The 18,323-nt window shown below is 40.8% G+C and overlaps 1 protein-coding gene across 7 annotated transcripts in view; it reads left to right on the top strand.

Moving 5' to 3' along the window:
* The first annotated feature begins 3,255 nt into the window (after positions 1–3,255).
* Positions 3,256–18,323, top strand: part of GTF2I (general transcription factor IIi) — a 53,001-nt gene continuing 37,933 nt past the window's right edge. For all 7 annotated transcript variants that reach the window (XM_020801627.3, XM_020801626.3, XM_020801625.3 and 4 more), the window contains exons 1-6: positions 3,256–3,571; positions 13,140–13,252; positions 14,479–14,617; positions 15,752–15,886; positions 16,605–16,788; positions 17,499–17,527. In XM_020801627.3, the coding sequence (XP_020657286.2) occupies positions 13,145–13,252; positions 14,479–14,617; positions 15,752–15,886; positions 16,605–16,788; positions 17,499–17,527 (595 nt within the window). In that variant the 5' untranslated portion in view covers positions 3,256–3,571; positions 13,140–13,144. The remainder of the gene's footprint in view (positions 3,572–13,139; positions 13,253–14,478; positions 14,618–15,751; positions 15,887–16,604; positions 16,789–17,498; positions 17,528–18,323) is intronic.

Below are 18,323 nucleotides of genomic sequence, written 5' to 3'. Positions count from 1 at the left end.
TCTGCAGCTGCTCTGAGACTGGGCAGCTTGCCCAAGGCCACCCAGGCTGGCATAGTGGAGGAATCGAACTCCCAAGGAAAGCCATGGCTTCCAATCTTGCTGATGAGTCGCTGTGAGTAGAAACAGGAGGTCCTTAATGGTTTGCTGTTTCCTCTAGAGCAGTGATCCCCAACCTTGGGCCTCCAGATGTTCCTGGACTACAACTCCCAGAAGCCTTCACCACCACCTCTGCTCGCCAGGATTTCTGGGAGTTGAAGTCCAAGAACATCTGGAGGCCCAAGGTTGGGGACCACTGCTCTAGAAATTAACTTGATCCTGCCTATAGATCTCGTGCATATAACAGCACACAATCAGAGCTTCTAACATTCAGTTGTGAGGGGACTCCGTTTATTTAGAAGTCACTTTCTGACTTGAAAGCAGTCCTAATATGGTTTTTCAGGGGGGCGAGATGGTCCTTGAGTGGATCTCTATGGCCACATCGTGTTGACTTTCTGTGGCCGATGGGGATTTGAACCCATGGATCCTAATCCAAAAATAAGGCACTGCACATCGACTCTTCTGGAAGCTTGGTTGGCTTAATGGAGGCCAGCATGGTTCAGTCAGGGTTGGATGACAGGTGTTTTGACCCAGTGCATTGAAACTTAAAAGAGTTTGCAAAAATTGGCTGCCGGTAGGGCACAAACAACTTTTATTTATTTATTTATTTATTTATTTATTTATTTATTTATTTATTCATTCATTCATTCATTCATTCATTCATTCATTCATTCATTCATTCATTCATTCAATTTATATCCCGCTCATCTGGTATATTCTACCATACAGTAAATATTTTGCTGCTCAGAGGTCTCGAGGCCGCCTGCCTGAGGGATGGACAGCCTCCCAAGTCACTCTTCAGAAAAGAGCAAGCAGAAATCAGGCAGGATTTGCAGGGAACTGAGGTGGCTGCTATGGGCTCAGCCCTAGGCGAGCTTTCTTTTCCTTCCACATACCGATGCAACTTAAGCTTGGCCAAGAGGACAGTGAAGTCTTGGTTGCCAACAGCTTTTCCGGAAGTTGCACCCCTGTTAACACAGGGTTGCCCCCCCCAAGCTTCTAATCCCTGTACAAGTGGATAAATAAGTAATCCAGAAGCTTAGAGATGCACCAATTCAACAGGTCTTTGTATCTTCTCTCATGGTGGAGTGCTGGTAGATCAGTGGTCCCCAATCTTGGGCCTCTAGATGTTCTTGGACTACAAATCCCAGAAGCCTTCACCACCACCTCTGCTGGCCAGGATTTCTGGGAGGTTATATTAATAAACAAGTACAGCTGATATTCTGCAAGGTTAGATAACTGCTGGATAGCTCAGTGGTTTAGGCATCTATCTGGCTGCGGAACTAAATTATCATTACTAGAAAAAACCTAGTCACAGGTAACTATGTTATTTGTAACATTTTGCTTTCGAATGTTCAGTCCAAATTAGAGCAGACCCATTGAATTGATAGTGGTTACAGAAGTCTTAACAAATGCCATAGAGATTCAGCGGATCTGTCCCATTTGGCACAAAACAATTGGATTTCGGACTAGCGTTTATTATACTATTATTTTTATTACTTTCAAAATGCATACAATAGCAAATATAATACATTTCCCCATGGTATTTGTCCTGAATTTGATTCATGTAAAACAATATTCAACCTCATACTAATGAGGCTATTAGAATTGTAATGTTATAAGAATACTCATTTTTAAGCATTATCATTGTAGCCGACAATAATACCTCCTGTCGTAAGATAATAGAAAACCCAATTCTACATGTATTATGATTAATATTAATTAGGAAATGGGAGTGCATTAAATATGTCAGGGGAGGTTCGGAATTCGAAACAAGAGATGTTCCGAAGATTTTAGAACAGCAATCTAAAAAATGGTAGTACTACAGATAACCCTTCTGAGAGCGTGTGTGTACTCTGTTCTACAATTGCTACAATAATCTGTTTATCTCTCTGTGATATTAGATATGATCTATCTTATCTATGATATAATATACATATTTATGCATGTGTGTGTGTCTCTCTATATATGTCTATATACATATGTCTATATCTATATCTATATGTCTATATATATCTATGTGTATATATATATGTCTATATCTATATCTATCTATATCTATGTTTATATTTATATCTATCTATCTATCTATCTATCTATCTATCTATCTATCTATCTATCTATCTATCTATCTATCTAGATATAGATATATAAACACTGCATCTTGAATGGCAGAAAACAGAGAAAGGCTCAAAATGTTTCTAGCCCTCATGGCTGAGAGAAGAAACCAAAAAAAATCGGGCGGCGTTTTTCAATGCCATAGATATTGATTTTAATTCCGAGATCGAGATCCTGCTAGCGCTTGAGGGCTCCTGGGTCTGACTCGTTTTTCTTCCCCTGTTTTTTGACCCTTCTTTCGTTTCTTTCCAAGGGCGAAAAACGACGCGCCACGTCCGATCGCCTCTGCCGCAAGGATTCCTCCCTCCATGGAGGACGGAAAAGGGGAAAAAAAACCCTTGGCCTCCTTTCCTTCCTGAGGCTTGCTTGCTTTTTTTCCCCCACCTCCTCTTGCCAGCTCTCCGGCCTCTGCAGCAAGATTCCCTCATTGTGCACGGGAAGGGGGAGGGGAAGGGGTGGGATTTTCCTATTTTTAAAAAAAATCAACTAGGGTTTTGCAAGGATGTGTCTCCCCCCCCCCCCCCTTATTTGCTCTGCACCCACAGAGGATCAAAAAAATATACCGAAATGCACCTTATGATTGCACTGATGATGTTGCAGTGGCATGCCTTAGGATTTCTAATTTTTGCAGTCCTGAGTGTGCAAATGGATTGCAGGGGCCTTTCTATTACATGCTCTGGGCCTGCCCGCCCTAGATTTCTCCTTCCCACCCACACCCCTATTTTTGCACAGCCATTTCCCCCCCTCTCCCCTTCCTCCCCCCTCGTCCTAAAGGGAGGAAGGAAAGAAGGGAAAATAATAATAATATTAATAATAAATAATAATCATAATTGAGGCCAGCGTCGCCCTTCCATCTGCCCGGGCGCCCGCGCGGAGCATCCTGGGACGGGTAGTCTCCCCTCCCCTTGCCCAACACGAGGCGACCCGCCGGGCCGAACTACGCGGCCCAGAGGCACCTTGCGGGGTCGGCGCAGGCGCAGAAGGGGGAAAGGAGGGGAAAAAAAGAGAAGAGGCCCCGTTTCCCTTCCCTACGGCGCCCCCCCCCCCCTTTCACGGTTCTGGGTTCAGGGTGAGCCGTCGAGCGAAGGGCCCGCGCGCCGCCCCGAGACTTGAGCGGTGGGGTGGGGGTGTGGGAAGGAGGAAAAGCCCGGGAAGCAAAGGGATTAAAAAAAAAACATCCCCTCAGGAGGAGGAAAAAAAAAAGGGACAGACAAGCGGAGAAGAGCGGAGGGGGCCCGGCATTGTGGGGTCATTTTTGCCCCCCTCAGGAGGACCTCTTTCTTCCTCACCCCCCCTTTGTGTTTGTTTGTGTGTGTGAGAGAGTTTGTGTGTGGAAAACACGACGCCGAAGCAACGGGTGAGTTGAGGGGGGGTGTAAAAAAATTAACTCTTCAATCGGGGGGGGTTGTTTCTTTGAGGGAAGGCCTTCCTTCGCCTCAGACTTCTCGCTTTCCCTCAACGGTAGGCCTGAAAAGCTGAGGTAAAATGGGTGGGGGTGATGGGGGTTCCCCCCCCCCTTCGTCGTCTTCTTTTCCTGAGGTAATTTTCCACAGGCACAACAAGAAGGAGGGAGGGTTTGGAGAGGGGGTGGGATTTTATGTATTTATTTATTTGTGGGGGGTGATGGAAGGGGAGAATTTTTTTTTTAATTTTAAAGGGTGTCTGAAGGGGGGTGAGGGCAGATTTTTTTTTAACGTTTGAAAGGGTTGAATTAATGGATCGTGGCTTGTGCTTCGCTGGATTTCGACTTATCGATTGAAACCTTCCCCCCCCCCCCCCGCTTCAGTAATACAGATCGATTTAGGATTTATTTATTTATTCGTTAAGTGTGTCTCGTTCCCTCTTCGTGCCGAAAAAAAAACCCTCCTTCCTTCTGGACGGTGTACAGTCGTAAACAAAAACAAGAGGAAAAACGAACTTAAAAACGTATGATCTGAAGAATAAGGGTCGTTGTGATGATTGTTATTCTATTTCGAGCTGCTGCAAGAAAGTGGCCGGCAGGGTAGGAAAGGAAGGGATGAAACTTAACGAGTTTGAAAGACTCCTGGTTGTGGTGGTGGCTGCTTTCGATTCATTTGTGGGGGAGACAAAAACAAAATACATCCCAAAGTTATGGGCACGCTTGTTTTAAAGAGGAGAAATTTGAGAAGGTAACTCGAAAAAAAGCAGAAAAGGGGAGCAGAAGCAAACAGGCCAAGAAAAACCCGACAGAAAACTTCATGTTTGTTGCTGCTCACCTGAGTCGTTTATCTTAGTGTCAAAACTACGTTTATATATATATATAGTTTATACGTTTATATAGATAAATATATAGATATAAGATATAGCTATTGTATGTCTATATGTATGTACACACACACATACCATTTTTTCTTAGGTAGATATAGATATAAAGTCCCCATGTATATGGTCGGAATTTTATATCTATACAACAGACACACACGCACATCTCAGTGTTTATCAGTGTTTTATATATAAAAACACTATATATATTTTATACACACATATAATCCCTCACCTGCCCATCCAGGACACACTGAAAGAAGAGCCAAATATAAACATAAACATTGTATTATATGTGTGTGTGTGTACTTGTGTGTATACACCCTGCTTATATATAAAACCAGTATTTTATAGGTAGGAGGGTAGATGTTATTTCATATTTTGGCACTTCTTTCAGTGTTTCCTGGGAGGACAGGTGGGGGATTTGTGGGCCTGTTCAAAAAATATTTAAAGAATAAAGATATTATGTATCCTCCTCTCTCTAATTTTATTTCAAGCTTAATTTATAATGATGACTTGATAATAATCTATAATAATACATTTCCTCACACAAGCTCCCCAGCGCTTGTTGGGAGAAGAGGAAGAGGTATTTGATCTGTTATTTTTTTTATGGGGAACTGAAAAGGATTGGACCTCTTTTTAATTTTTTTTTTTAGGAAAAGTAATAGGAATGTGTTAGGAAAAATAGCAAGGTTAATGAAAAGGACAAACTTTTCAGAGTTCTTCCTGTTTTCCATTAGGGAAGGAATGCTTTAGATTATGTTTTTCAAAGGGGAGGAATATTAAGGTGTTATGATGCTGCTATCCCTAGGGGTAAAAGAACTTCCTTATTTTTCCCAGGGAGAGATTGAGACATTTTTATTAGTCATCTTTAAGTCATCGTGGGAGCTTTTTTGACTATAAGAATGAAAATGTCTTAAAGACTAAAATGTAGATTATTAATAACTTAACTCCTTCTATACTCCAGAGACGGTGATGGTATTTTAGTCCTCTGTTACTATGATAATAATCCTACTGATACATTGTTGTGGTAATTATAAATACCCAGATTCCCTCACCCTTCTGGAAAATGAGGCGATAGACCAAAAGGCATAATAGTTTTAATGACAACCACAAGAGAAGCATGATTGTAGTAAAAAATAATAATTTGTCCATTTGCCTTCTCACTAGTATTCCTTGGGATAAAGAAAACTCCTCTATTAAACCTAGTTTGTCTAGAAAAGGAATTAAGTCGTCCTCCTTCCTTATTACGGTTTTACTAATAATATTTCTTCTTATGCACCCGTCTCCCAGTTCTCCTGTAGAGGAAGGGTTACCCTGATCTATTTCTGGGGTGGAGTTTGAGCCATTAAAAATATGATTGTTGAACACTAAAAAATTTAGAAAGGACTGTCTGCTTTATTTCAAAATGGGGGGGGGGGAGAGGAAGGAGCCTAGGACAAACTTGTTAAGTGCTTTGTTTTAACCCTTTTCTTCCCAGTAGGTGAAGTAGATATGGCTGGTCTTGAGCCAGCTTTTCAGAGGAAAACTTTGAAAAGCCCCTCTACCACCAAAATGACTGGTACAAAGTCACCCAGTGGACTTGTTGGTGAAATGAAGTTGCACCTTCTGAGTTACAGTCCAGCACTCACTTGGGTTTATCCTTATACCGTTTTCTAGGGAGGGAGGAGTTTCACCTCTATATTGTGGCCTGTTCCTTCATATCCTTCATATGTGAGGGACCTAAATAGGTCTTGGAGAAATTCAGAGCGGGGTCATATACTGTACTCAGCTTTGTATAAGTATTCAGTTAAATTTTTATTTCTCTGGCATATTATGGGGAATAGACTTCTGGAATTCTCCATATTTGGGACAATGTTTAATGTGCTCTATTCCAGTCAAGGTTGTCCCTTGATAATTATTTTATTTTTATGTTGTTTTCCGATTCGCGTCCTGTTGCAAATATGATAGCTAGAGAAAAGGCTTTTTTCCATTTCCCCCACCCACTCCAATTCTGAAGGGAACTTTTCATCTCCTTTTTCACATCATGTTTAAATGAAGACACAGCCCTAGAAGGAAGAGCTGTGTCTTCACCTGTCCTCTCAAATTTTTCACTCTGGCAGGAGTGGCCAACTTAAGGCCCTCAAAATGTTATTGCACTGTAATTCTCATCAACTGTGTGCATGCCATCATGTTGATTCCAACTTACGGTAAACCTTTCCAGGGTTTTCTATGTAGCGAATACTCAGACAGAAGAGGTTTCCCATTCCCTTCTGGGGGCATCCTGGGACTGTGCAGCTTGCCCAAGGCCACACAGACTGACTTTTCTCCTTGGAGATACAGTAGAAAACCAAATTCCCAACCTCTACCTATACCACTGGGCTATCCAGCCAACTCACCATCTCTAACCGTTAATGGATACCACAGTCCAATATCCAGAAGGCCATAAACTATAGATTCCTGTTCTAAAGATTTTATTCTAAGGTTTTTAGTGGAAGTGCTGATTTTAGATATTTGCATGGTAGCTAACAAATCTAGGTAATTTATACCTTAATATAAAATGATTTGTTTTGGAACTCTTTTTTTAAAAGGAATAAAATCATTAATTGGGCTGAGAAGAGATCTATGTTGTTTCCCTAACTTTTTGTTGTTGTTCATAATTTCTTCTTTTGATCCTTTCTGGAAGGTGGTGCTTTTCCTTTGTTGTAAAATTCCTGTCAGGAAATCGGCTGACCCATCCTATAGAGAAATGGGGAGCATAAATACTGTTCCTCCATTCCTAGCATTACAGTTTTATTTAGACTGTAGGACATTTCTTAACATTGTCAACCACCTTGAATGTATTTGGCAAAGGATGGCAGTGTGAAGGTGTTAAAATAAATACAAGCACGTTTATGTGGAAGTCAACTCTGCCTAGGATTACAGCCTGACTCTACCCATGGTTACCCAGAAATAAGTCCTACTCTGTTCAACAGAGCTTACTCCCAAGTGTATAATAGGATTGTAGTCTAAGTCTGTTATCTTTTCTTTTCCTGCCACCAATTTCTCTAATGGACATGTATGTACACTTCTGTTCTTCCCCTATATAACTGTCTAAATTGAATCTTTTATCATTTTCTCCTACTTGTCTGTCTGCTGAATGAGAAATCCTATACGGGGGAACTTTGACTTTCACTGTTGGTGCTCCTTCAACCTCTTCCGGAAGTTTTAGGAATATATTCTGTGATTATTTCTTTATTGAGGACTAGCAAATGAACCTGCCTTTCCTCTGTTGAAACCCTGTTAGTTTGACTACTTACCACTCACATCGCAGAGTAATATCTCCCTTTTCCCCCCCACTCCCAACTTTTCTTTATTTCTCAGGGTCTTTTCCCCCTTCTACCGCACTGCACACTCATCCAGTACTCACCCCGTGTTCACTTCAACTCATGTGGAAGCAGAGCTCCCTGTTTTGAAGTTTGGGGACATAGTTTCATAACGATGGTTATGGAAGCTTACAAGTACTACCAAGCCCTGGTGCCTAGAGGTACCAGATATTGGTTTGTAAGTCAATTTTTGAAATACACTGTACATGTTGTGTAATCCAATAACATACTTAACAGAAAGGTTGTGGACAACAGGTAAACTACTAGTTAGTTCATAGCCAGAGGGAAAGGATCTCATAGCTGCAATTTACATGAAACACTTTGCAGACAGAGTTCCTTCTCCTCTACCAGAAGTCTGATCCTTGTTTTAGTGACATGGATCTGAAAATTACAAATCACTGAATGGGAGGAGAACAAGGTTTTAACTCCTGCTTCATTGGCAATATCTGATTGGTCCCGTTTCCTCCCCTCCCCCTGATATTACTTTTCTGTTGTAGATCTTTCATTTTGGTTGTGTGTGGTTTTGATCCTTTCACCCTGGCACGTAATTCAGAGATCTTTGTCTCCATCTCTGCTTCTGCTTTTCAAACCACAGCTCATCGCTAGCAGGTAAAGAGATTACTGCCCATGAATACCCCAGAAGCAAGCAAGCTCAATAACGTCCTCTCATTTGTGCATCCTGACAATTGATATTCTAAGACATTGTATCTTTCATGTTGGAAGTATTGCTATTATGACTATTACTCATCAATAGCTTCCATTAATTCTTCTAGTTCACCTTTAAAACCATGTTTGTAGCAAATTCAGCTCTGCTTGCTGTAGAAATAGATACTTTTGTTTGACCTGTATCTTCCACTTCCTTGGGAACTTGCAAAATTCCATTTGTCTCTTACTACATTATGACCCACCTTATTTGACTTTTTTCAAAGAGCTCCTTACACACAATGTTGTAACATTTCCTCACAAGAAAGTTACTCCAGGTTCTTGATTATTCTGGTTGTTCTTGTTTTGCACCTTCTCCAGCTCTACAGTACCTCTTTTAAGATGTGTAGACTAGAAATGTATGTATACAAATGGGTTTTCACCACACTAGGGTACATAATGTTTTCCTAATGATCTCCAACATGTAGTGCCCTTTTTTTGATAAGCATGCACATTGTTGACAGTTGATTTGCATTATCCATGAGAACTCCCAAGATCAATTTAATTGTAGCCCTTTAAAACATCTTTCCATTTTGATGTTGTTTTTCATCATAAATTGTTGAGTTTTTGACCCCACTCAGACTGCAGGACTCAAAGAGTTTTTGTGAATTACATTGGCTATCATGAAGTTCTTTTGTGTAATAATACTGAAGACGTAATAAAGAGGTATTTCCTGCAATAGAGCATGCAAGTATGAACAGTTCCTGTATTGCCTGTTCTTATAAAGTCCAATAATGTTAGTGGTTCTTTTGTTTTCTTTCCGCTGAGACATATTGATCTTATTTGTAACCTTGATTCTTTCAAGGAGAGTCCATAAAGCGCATGAGAGCATGATGTTGCCCTATGTGATATTATTAGTGTGATTTTTCAGACATGGTTCTGTGGTATTGTGTCACCTTCATGGTCTCAATAGGGATTTAGTATGGTACTTCTTGATCTATATTAAACAAATCATAAGATACCTGTTTTGAAAACATCCTCTGGTTTTTAATTATTTTTGTTTCTGATAAGTACTTTAAAAACATAGCATATGAAGAGGTTTAGGGACCAGATGAGACATGGGTATCATTCTGCATCTATCTAATTTGTTGTTTGTTTTGTTTGTGGCAAAGTGAAAAGGGTTGGTTAGAGTCGTCTTTCTAGGCTTAGTTAATAAGAGATCCAGGTAACCCCCACTCTATGCCTCATGTCTTAAAGAACATACTGTAGGTTTTCCCACAGCATTCTATACAGTATTCTTAGTGATGCACAAAATGCAGTTTTACTTGCTGTTTATTGTGTTAGGAACTAACTTTTCTTCTTCCACAGTGCCATCTGGTTAGAGATTTAGGGAAAAATATTTAGTGTGGGGCATTCCTTCCCCTCTTCTAAAAATGTCCTTGATAGATATGCAGGCTTTCAAACTCTTACTGATTTTTTTAATTAAGCAAGAAAGTTTTCAAGGAAATTCCTTTGGTTGCTATCAGGAAAATACAGATTTCAAGAAGGTAGCATGGCTATCAATAGTAGTGAGGTGCTTTTTCAGCTGCATTATGCAGAGAGGTTGAGACTAAAGAAGTCGGGTTGGTGCGCAAGTCCTCAGTTCCTCTACTTATATTGGGAAGTGAGTGCCTGGATAAGAGTTAGGAGGAAGATGTGGTTGTGAATGTGTATCTGCTGGGGAATGGCTACCGAAAGTAGCAGATGAAGGGGCACGAGTTCAGGGAAGAAGGAGCAGAGTCCTTCAGGATGTATATGGAAAGAGGGGGAAATAAATATGCCTCACAGGAAGCTTTCTGTGGATAAAACAAATGTGAAGCGGATATGTTGATTTAAAAGACTTAGCATTCATCAGACAACTGTTGTTGAGTTTACTGAAGGTAGTGGGGCAAAAGCTTCATTCCAGGGAGCCAGTTTAAAAATCCACGATAGCTTTGCAGGTTGGGTCCTGGTAAATAAAATTTACTGTAATTATGCTGCAATTGGAAAGGGAAAGATGCTGTAATTTGAAAGGGAAAAAAGCGAATCTTTATAATTGAAGAGGGAGACAAAGTTTGTTGGAAAAAATTAGAAGGCGGCTGTGTGGTCTCAAAAAACAAAAACAAAAACAAACCCAACCACCTATAAATGCAAGATCAAGCCTTTATTAGACCACTAGAATTCGAGCAAACAGCAGATTTAATGATAACTCATCTTCCTTATACTATGTACCAAGATATTGTTGATGCAGTCCAGAAAAAAATTATATGTTAGAGAACCAAAATATGGCAGTAATTCATGTTGAGCCACCAAGTAGTTTGCATCCACCTAGCCCCTCTTTGCCATATTTTGAAATTCAAGGTTTCTTTTTACCAGGTGGGATACATAGTGGACTTTTTCAGGGGCAGACCCAATTGACAGATAAGATGTGCTTGGTCCAGCACCTTAGTTGTTTTGCAGGCGCTGCAAAAATTTAGCTCAGTCTTTGAGTTCAATTTTGCTGATTTTGTTTTAGCTCTTGCAATCCCAGTATGTCATCATCTTCATGATTGGCTGTCCAGAATTAGTTGTCTAGATGAGGAAGATACAGTTATTATGTAATAACTAAGCAATGTAGTAACTATCCTACTGTCCTAGAGGACAAAGTGTTTAACAAGGCCTCATATTTTGGCCATTGAATTCAACATTGTCTGCTCTGACTGGCAGTGTTTCTTCAGGATTCCAGCCAGAAGTCTTCTCCTTCCCATCCTAGAGAAGCTGGGTACTGAATCTGGGTTCTTTTGCATGTTCAACCATTGAGTTAAATCCCTTCCCTGAAGCCATGTTTCCTTTTGCCCTTGGAGCCTGCCTTTGTAAGTTTCTCTGCATCCACAGTGTGGATGTTTGCACAAAATCTGTTTAAAGGTGCAGGGAGACATTTCTCAGTACCGCTTCTGCGAACTCCTCTTTGAGCCCTTTGGTGTACCCATATGCCAGAATTTAGCAGGCTGCATATTGTGTGCAGATATGTACACTGTATCAGTATAATAAATATACCATTAGGTTTGAGTCCTATAGCAGAACACAAGTACGAGTATGCTTATTTTCTTTTATTTTTAATTATTCTCTCTCTCCAGGGAACTTGCCTCTGCCCATTTTTTTTCCTCATGGTAGTTGTGTGATATTTCATAGGTGAGAGAGTGTCAGAGACCATATTATCCAGTAAATTTCACAACCGAGTGAAAACTTGAACCTATGCTCCCTCCCCTGACTCCATTCTAGTCTGATAACTCCCATCTTACAGAGAAAGGCCTCGTGCTGCCAAGAGGAGGACAGAAAGAGTCCTGCTGGTGCAGACAGAAGTTCTGTCTATCCAGTGCTTTCTAAATGTCTTTTAGGAAGCAACCTAAGCTAGTGCCCATTCCCACAGGAAGCTCCATTGAAATCACATTAATTCCATGTTAATTGGACATTGTGTGAAAGTAGAGTTGTTTTATCTCCTGAATTTATTGTAAAGACAGTTTCTCTTAGGTTTGTGATGTTTTATGAAATTACAATTTGAGTATAAAGTCATTAGACTGAATTCAGTTGATTGCAATATAGAGTGCTATAGTATATGTCAGCAGAACAGTTTTTTTTAAAAAAAGTCCTGATACCTTAAACTGTAAGTAATACTTTTTAAAAGGTATGTTCTGTGGCATTAAGTTGGAACTGACTTAATAGTGACCTTAATGGGGGACTTTCAAGATAAATGAGGTATTTAAGGAGTGGTTTTACTAGTTCCACTCCCTCAGCGAGCTTCCATGGCTGGGCAGGGATTTGAACCCTGTTCTGCGGAATCTTAATCTGTCAATCCATATAACACACTGGGAATCCATGGAGGTGGAGTGCTTTGGTATACATTTCCTAGAAAAATACAGTATTGGATCAACACCATTTTTGTCACCTGTTAAAGACAGCTTCTAGGAAACATTAGGCTGGTTATTTCATTGATTTGGATATAGCTGTGGAAGCAAAAGTTGGGAATTCAGTTCTTCGCTGTCCATTCTAGAAGAGCCGGCCTGTGTGGCTTCTAGCTCCACAGTCCCAGGGTGCCCCCAGAAGAAATGAAGGATAAATCACTTCTGAGTATTCTCTTCCTGAAAAAAACAAACAAACTGAAAAGGGTTGCCATGAGTCAGAATTGACTTGATGGCAGATTATTATTATTATTATTAGGAAACATGGTTGCTGAGTAGGATTCTGCCCTAAATGAAAATAATTTAACTTTGTTTGTCAATTGGGCTAAGGAGCCCTTCTGAAACATGTGCCTCGAAAGCGGTGTAGGGGACTAGTTGCAAAAGTTAAGGGGGTCAGTCATGAAATAGTTTTGATTGCATGTTCATTTATCTTTAAATTGTATCACTCACCATAAATGACAAGCATAGAGTGGACTAATCTAACACTGGAGAAGGTCTCAGAAAGTAAGTTATATTAGTAAATACTATTTCCTCTGGAAAGGTTCTTTAACTCATCTGAAAATGAGGTTGTTCTGTGACCTAGTTTTATGTTTGTTTTGTTGTTGACCTTGTGTTCTGTATTGTGAAGGGATAAAAAATATTCTTCATGTGCCTAAAATAATTTATATTCAAGATGTTCTCGTTTCTCATTCTTCTGCAGCAAAAATGGCTCAAGCAGCTATGGCAGCAGCAACAGCAGCATCTGGCCATGAGGAGGATTCCTCTGAAAGCAGAATGGTTGTTACATTCCTCATGTCAGCCTTGGAATCAATGGTAAGATGATGTTGATAGCTACTGTAATGTTTCTTAAGTCTCTTGAACCATCCCCTGGATTATATCTCTCTGGGTGCTCTCATATACACTTGTTTATTTCATCACTTCCATTTTACATCAGTTCACTCGCAGGAAGTAGAAGCAGTCAAGATGAATGCATCCCCATCTTTCCTTTGGATGTAGCCAGTGTTTTTTTTTTCTTCCCTAAAAAAATGTTTTCACTCTTGCTGGTCATAAGCCAATAGCTTCTCGTTGTCTTGTGGATGCTTGCCTATCAATCTGTTTTATTTTTCCTTTCCCTCCTTTTTTCCTCTTGAGTTGTGACTTTTTAGAGAGTGAGCCTGAGAGCAGGGACTGCCGTGTTTTATTGATCTCTATAAACAGTTTTGGAAGGTGAAGGTCAAGATGGAGACATAAATGCTTCAAATAAAATAAAAATGATCTCTAACAAGAATGAGAAACAGTAGCCTTTTATGCCACAGGCAGTAAGTCTGTTTTTGTATTATCCTGCATCAGATAACATATCAGTTTATCCCAGTGTTGTCTACTTGACTGCAGTGGGTTTTTTCCGAGGACTAAAGATGGACATCTTTCCCATCACCTGCTGTCTGATCCTTTTAGCTGGAGGAACTAAGGCTGGGCCTTAAGCCCTCTGTGAGCTGGATAAACTGTCCTCTGTGGTGATATTTAACTATTATGCTGGAGGTTTCACTCAGCCAGTGTTAAACAAGCAATTGTTCAGCTGTATAGCTGCAGGTTTTAGAAGAAGTCTGTGTCACTTTAGACTCTTCCATTCTTGTTGAAAGGCAATCCTCACCACTTCCATCTTTACATGAATGAAGAGGAACACTGGCCTGTGGGGACCTAGTGTAGGTGTTCTGGCTTAGCCTGGTAATACAGGTACAGTACACTTACCTGCGTGCCTCCATTACATATGCAATGTCTCCGTTTCAGTTCTCGGCTTCTCCATTTAAAAGGATCTTGCAGCTGTAGAATAAGCTGAAGCACCCAAAACTCTCGAGCTCTTGCCAACACAGCAGGAGGCATCTGGGAGTTGCAGTCCATATGGGGACCCAAGGTTGGGAACCATTGTTCTAGAGAGTCAGTTAGCGGTAGAAAGGAATGGATGAATAACAGTGTTCGTAAGGCAGCTCCTTCAAAATGTTCCTTCTGTGTGCATCTGCACAAACTGCAAGAGATAAGCAGCAAACCTTTTCCTTCCACAGTGCAAAGAGCTTGCCAAGTCGAAGGCAGAAGTTGCCTGCATTGCTGTGTATGAAACAGATGTTTATGTGGTTGGGACCGAGAGAGGAAGAGCCTTCGTCAGTACCAGAAAAGATTTTCAGAAGGATTTTGTGAAGTACTGTAAGTTTGAATTGCAGTGTATCCTTCACAGTCACATAGCTGTCTCTGCTGTTTGTCACATATGTCACTTAATAGACTTTGAAGCAAAGTACAGTGGACCCTCGACTTACAGACGGCTCGACTTACAGACTTTTCGAGTTACAGACTTCTCTGGCTGCAAAATTTAGATTCGACTTGCAGCCAGAGAATCGACTTACAGACCAGAAAAAAACCAAAATAGAATAAAAATAGAATAAAAACCATTGGTTATGGGATTAATTGGTTTTCAGTGCATTGTAGGTCAATGGAGATTTGACTTACAGACTTTTCGACTTGCAGCCACCATTCCAATACGGATTAATTCCTTAAGTAGAGGGTCCACTGTAGGAAGATCAAAGAATCAAATACAGTGGTGCCTCACATAACGAGCGCACCGTTTAACGACGAATTCGCATAGCGATCCGTTTTTTGGGATCGCTAATGCGATTGCATACCAATGCTTTCTATGGACGAAAATCGCTTTGCGATGATCGGTAAGCGTTTCGCTTACCGATTTTCGCATAGCGATTTTTTAAACAGCTGATCGGCAGTTCCAAAATGGCCGCCGGACGCCCAAAATGGCCACGCGCAGTGTTTTCGTGCCCTGCCCTCGCTTACCGAGGGCGCGAAAATGGCGGCCGGATGGGGAAACATCGCAGAACGGTGAGTTTTGGGCCCTATCGGAACGCATTAAACAAAGTTTAATGTGTTTCAATGGGTTTTTCCGTTCTGTATAGCGATGTTTCCCATATGCGGGGCACCACTGTAAAATGGGCCTACTTGGACGCAGGACGAATTTCCTGTGGACTGGAGAAATTCAGTCGATGCATCATTTATGCTCATGCAGTTTATGCCCTGCCATGTGTACAAAAGAAGATCTTCCAAAGAAAAATTACATTCTGAACAATGTTCTGTGCCCCATCACTACCGTGTTAATATTACTGCAACAGTAAAGATACTACTTTGCAACTGTAAAGATACTACTTTGTTTGTGAAATCTTTTACCCCACTAAAATGCAGAGAAAGTCTTTGGAATCTTACTCATGTGGGATATAACTTAATAGTATTGCATTTAAAGGGAGGCAGTGCATTATATTTCATATTTCTATACTGCAGGTGTTAATGAAGAGGCAAAAGCTGTAGAACTACAGAAAACAAAGTCAACATCGCTTGATAATAGAATGACGGTGGATATTGTAGAGATGGAAGCCCTCAGGAAATCAGTGGAGGATTACTTCTGCATCTGCTATGGTAAATGTTTTTATTGGAAGAAGCAAGTTGCTCTTCGTTGTAGAAATGAGATGCATTTAATTCTAGGTTATGATTCCGTTAGCTCTCCCCTTGAGGAAGGCAGTGACCCGATGAAGACGTAAGGGAGGGGTTGTAATCTTAGCTTGGTGCAAGGGGAACTAATCTGAGAGAGAGAGAACCTTGTTGTCTACTTTATTTCATTAAGCTGGGTGGTAATAGCACTTTACAAAACTTGTGTAAATCAGAGGTATGTGTGTGGGAGCACAGGAGAGTGGTGGCCACATATGCAGCCTATAAAGTGCACTTTAGCCATTGAGTTTTACGCCCACATACAGCGCTCTGAAGAATACTGTCCCTTTGCTAGTGTGTTGATACTAGTTTTTGGTGTTGTTTTCTAACCAACCTACATTAAGTTCCATTAAAGTTATATAATTTCAGTGTAAGCCGGCAGCTTCATGGGAGTAATGCTAGCAAATATCTCTTTCTTCTTCCCAAAAGAGCATTATCCAGCCGTGACATCTTTTGGCTGTGAATTTGATATCTATCCCATCCAGTTTTAATAACAGAATAATTTTAAGCCTGAAGGTTGGAGCAAGATGTGGGGGGGGGGAGGCGCAAAGTGAATTGAGGGTGTATGGGCTCTAGTAGTTTTGCTTGCCCTCTAGCTAATGTGATACTTGATTGATACATATTTCTCTTCTCCTCCTCTTCCTCTTAGGTAAAGCTTTGGGGAAGTCCACTGTTGTACCTGTACCATATGATAAAATACAGAGGGACCCATCTGCTGTGGTGGTACATGGTCTCCCAGAAGGACTTGCCTTTAAACACCCCTCCAACTATGATGTCACAACACTAAAGTGGATCCTGGAGAACAAATCTGGGATCTCATTCATCATCAAGAGGTGTGATCGACCCTTCCTCTTCTCTGATTTCTTTGGGATATGTACTTGTTGCTTTTCGGCAAACAAGTCCTGTACACAGTGAAATGTGACTTACAAATGTGTATCACTAAAGTTCTGTAGCATCTTGGTAAGGACGGGGTTTCATGTGCAGACCTTCTACTATTAAATAATAAACATTGTGGGCGCAGGTTCTTTGGCTACAGCTCTGTGCTGCAAGAATTCACCCTCATCCCAAGTCCAAATTTAGGTCAGGTAACATCGTAAGCCGGAAGGATAGCGTTACTCAGTTACCTCCTCTACTGGTAGCATAGTCGGTACCATCACAGCATGTAGCTTGATGGCGTTGACCTCCTCCTTTCTCACCGATAATGGTAGCAGTTGGTCCTAGCAAAGAGCCGTTTCTTCACTGCTGGTGGTTTTGTATGTTCCACAGTGTGTTAACTTTTTTAAATAATAGACATACTGGGCGGCTAGAGTAAGGGGAGTTTTTATGTAGTTTGTGTAGTGAGCTGTGAATCAGGCAGCCCTTGCCCAGGTATTGTCCCTGCTGTTCTCTCTGTACATAGTTTGGACTGGGCACGGTGATAACTGTCTTTTCTTAGGAGGTGGTTGCTGAGGGGAAAAATATGAAGTGCTTTGAACACACAGGTTCTCTTAGCTCTTGTGTATCTGTGCTTTTAAAATAATAGAATGCTTTTTTTTTAATGTAGGCCATTCCTTGAGCCGAAAAAACATTTAGGTGAGTAGTTGCTTTTCTGTTCTAAATAAAAACATTTAGCTCGCTTTTGATATACTGCTCAGTTTTTGTTTGTTTGTTTTTTGCTTTTTGTTACTAGGCACATAATTATACAGAACTGGTATTTCTAAATTAAGTACTTGAATCTGGAAGCAGATTTTGGCTGTTATTTCATCTTTTTAGTCTTTTGTGAGGGCAGTTTAAACCTTTTCTACATTTTTGCTACTCAGCAGCCTTTGTGAAGGAGGTGACTTTAAATATTACTTGTTTAAAACAAGTCTTATTTCTCTTTTTTTAAAATACGAAAGTTGAAGCAGCAAATAACATGAACATCGATCAATTATATATTTGTTTGGCAGATGCTGAAGTGGCATAAATTATTTATAGATGGTAGCGAAAACACATGTGCAAGTGAATACTTTTGAGAAGCAAGTTCCAAGAAGCACATTTAAATTTATATTACTGCCTTGGCAAGTATTTTTCTGGGCCTGTATGCCGGAGCTGGAGTCCCGAAGGCAGTTCGTGTCGTTCTGCCAACTCCTGCGACGTTGCTGGAACCAGTCGTATTGGCTCTTGCCTTTCCATTGGACCATTTCAGCAACGTGGAGAGGGGGTGGGGAATCTGCTGCTTAGGTAACAGCCTATCCTCCATATTACTTTACCCAGGCTTCATGCTCTGGAGAGGACACTCCTCAATTCAGAGCATGTTACCGTAGTCTCTCGAGACTGAAGAATGCCTATGGAAGTGGAAATATGCTGACACAACCAGTTAATTGCTGGCTTTCGGAGCTGGCACTTA

This window comes from Pogona vitticeps, chromosome 7, assembly GCF_051106095.1.
Source record: "Pogona vitticeps strain Pit_001003342236 chromosome 7, PviZW2.1, whole genome shotgun sequence".
NCBI lineage: Eukaryota > Metazoa > Chordata > Lepidosauria > Squamata > Agamidae > Pogona > Pogona vitticeps.
The sequence above is the reverse complement of the archived record's forward strand: the minus strand, read 5'-3'. Positions and strand labels throughout refer to the sequence as shown.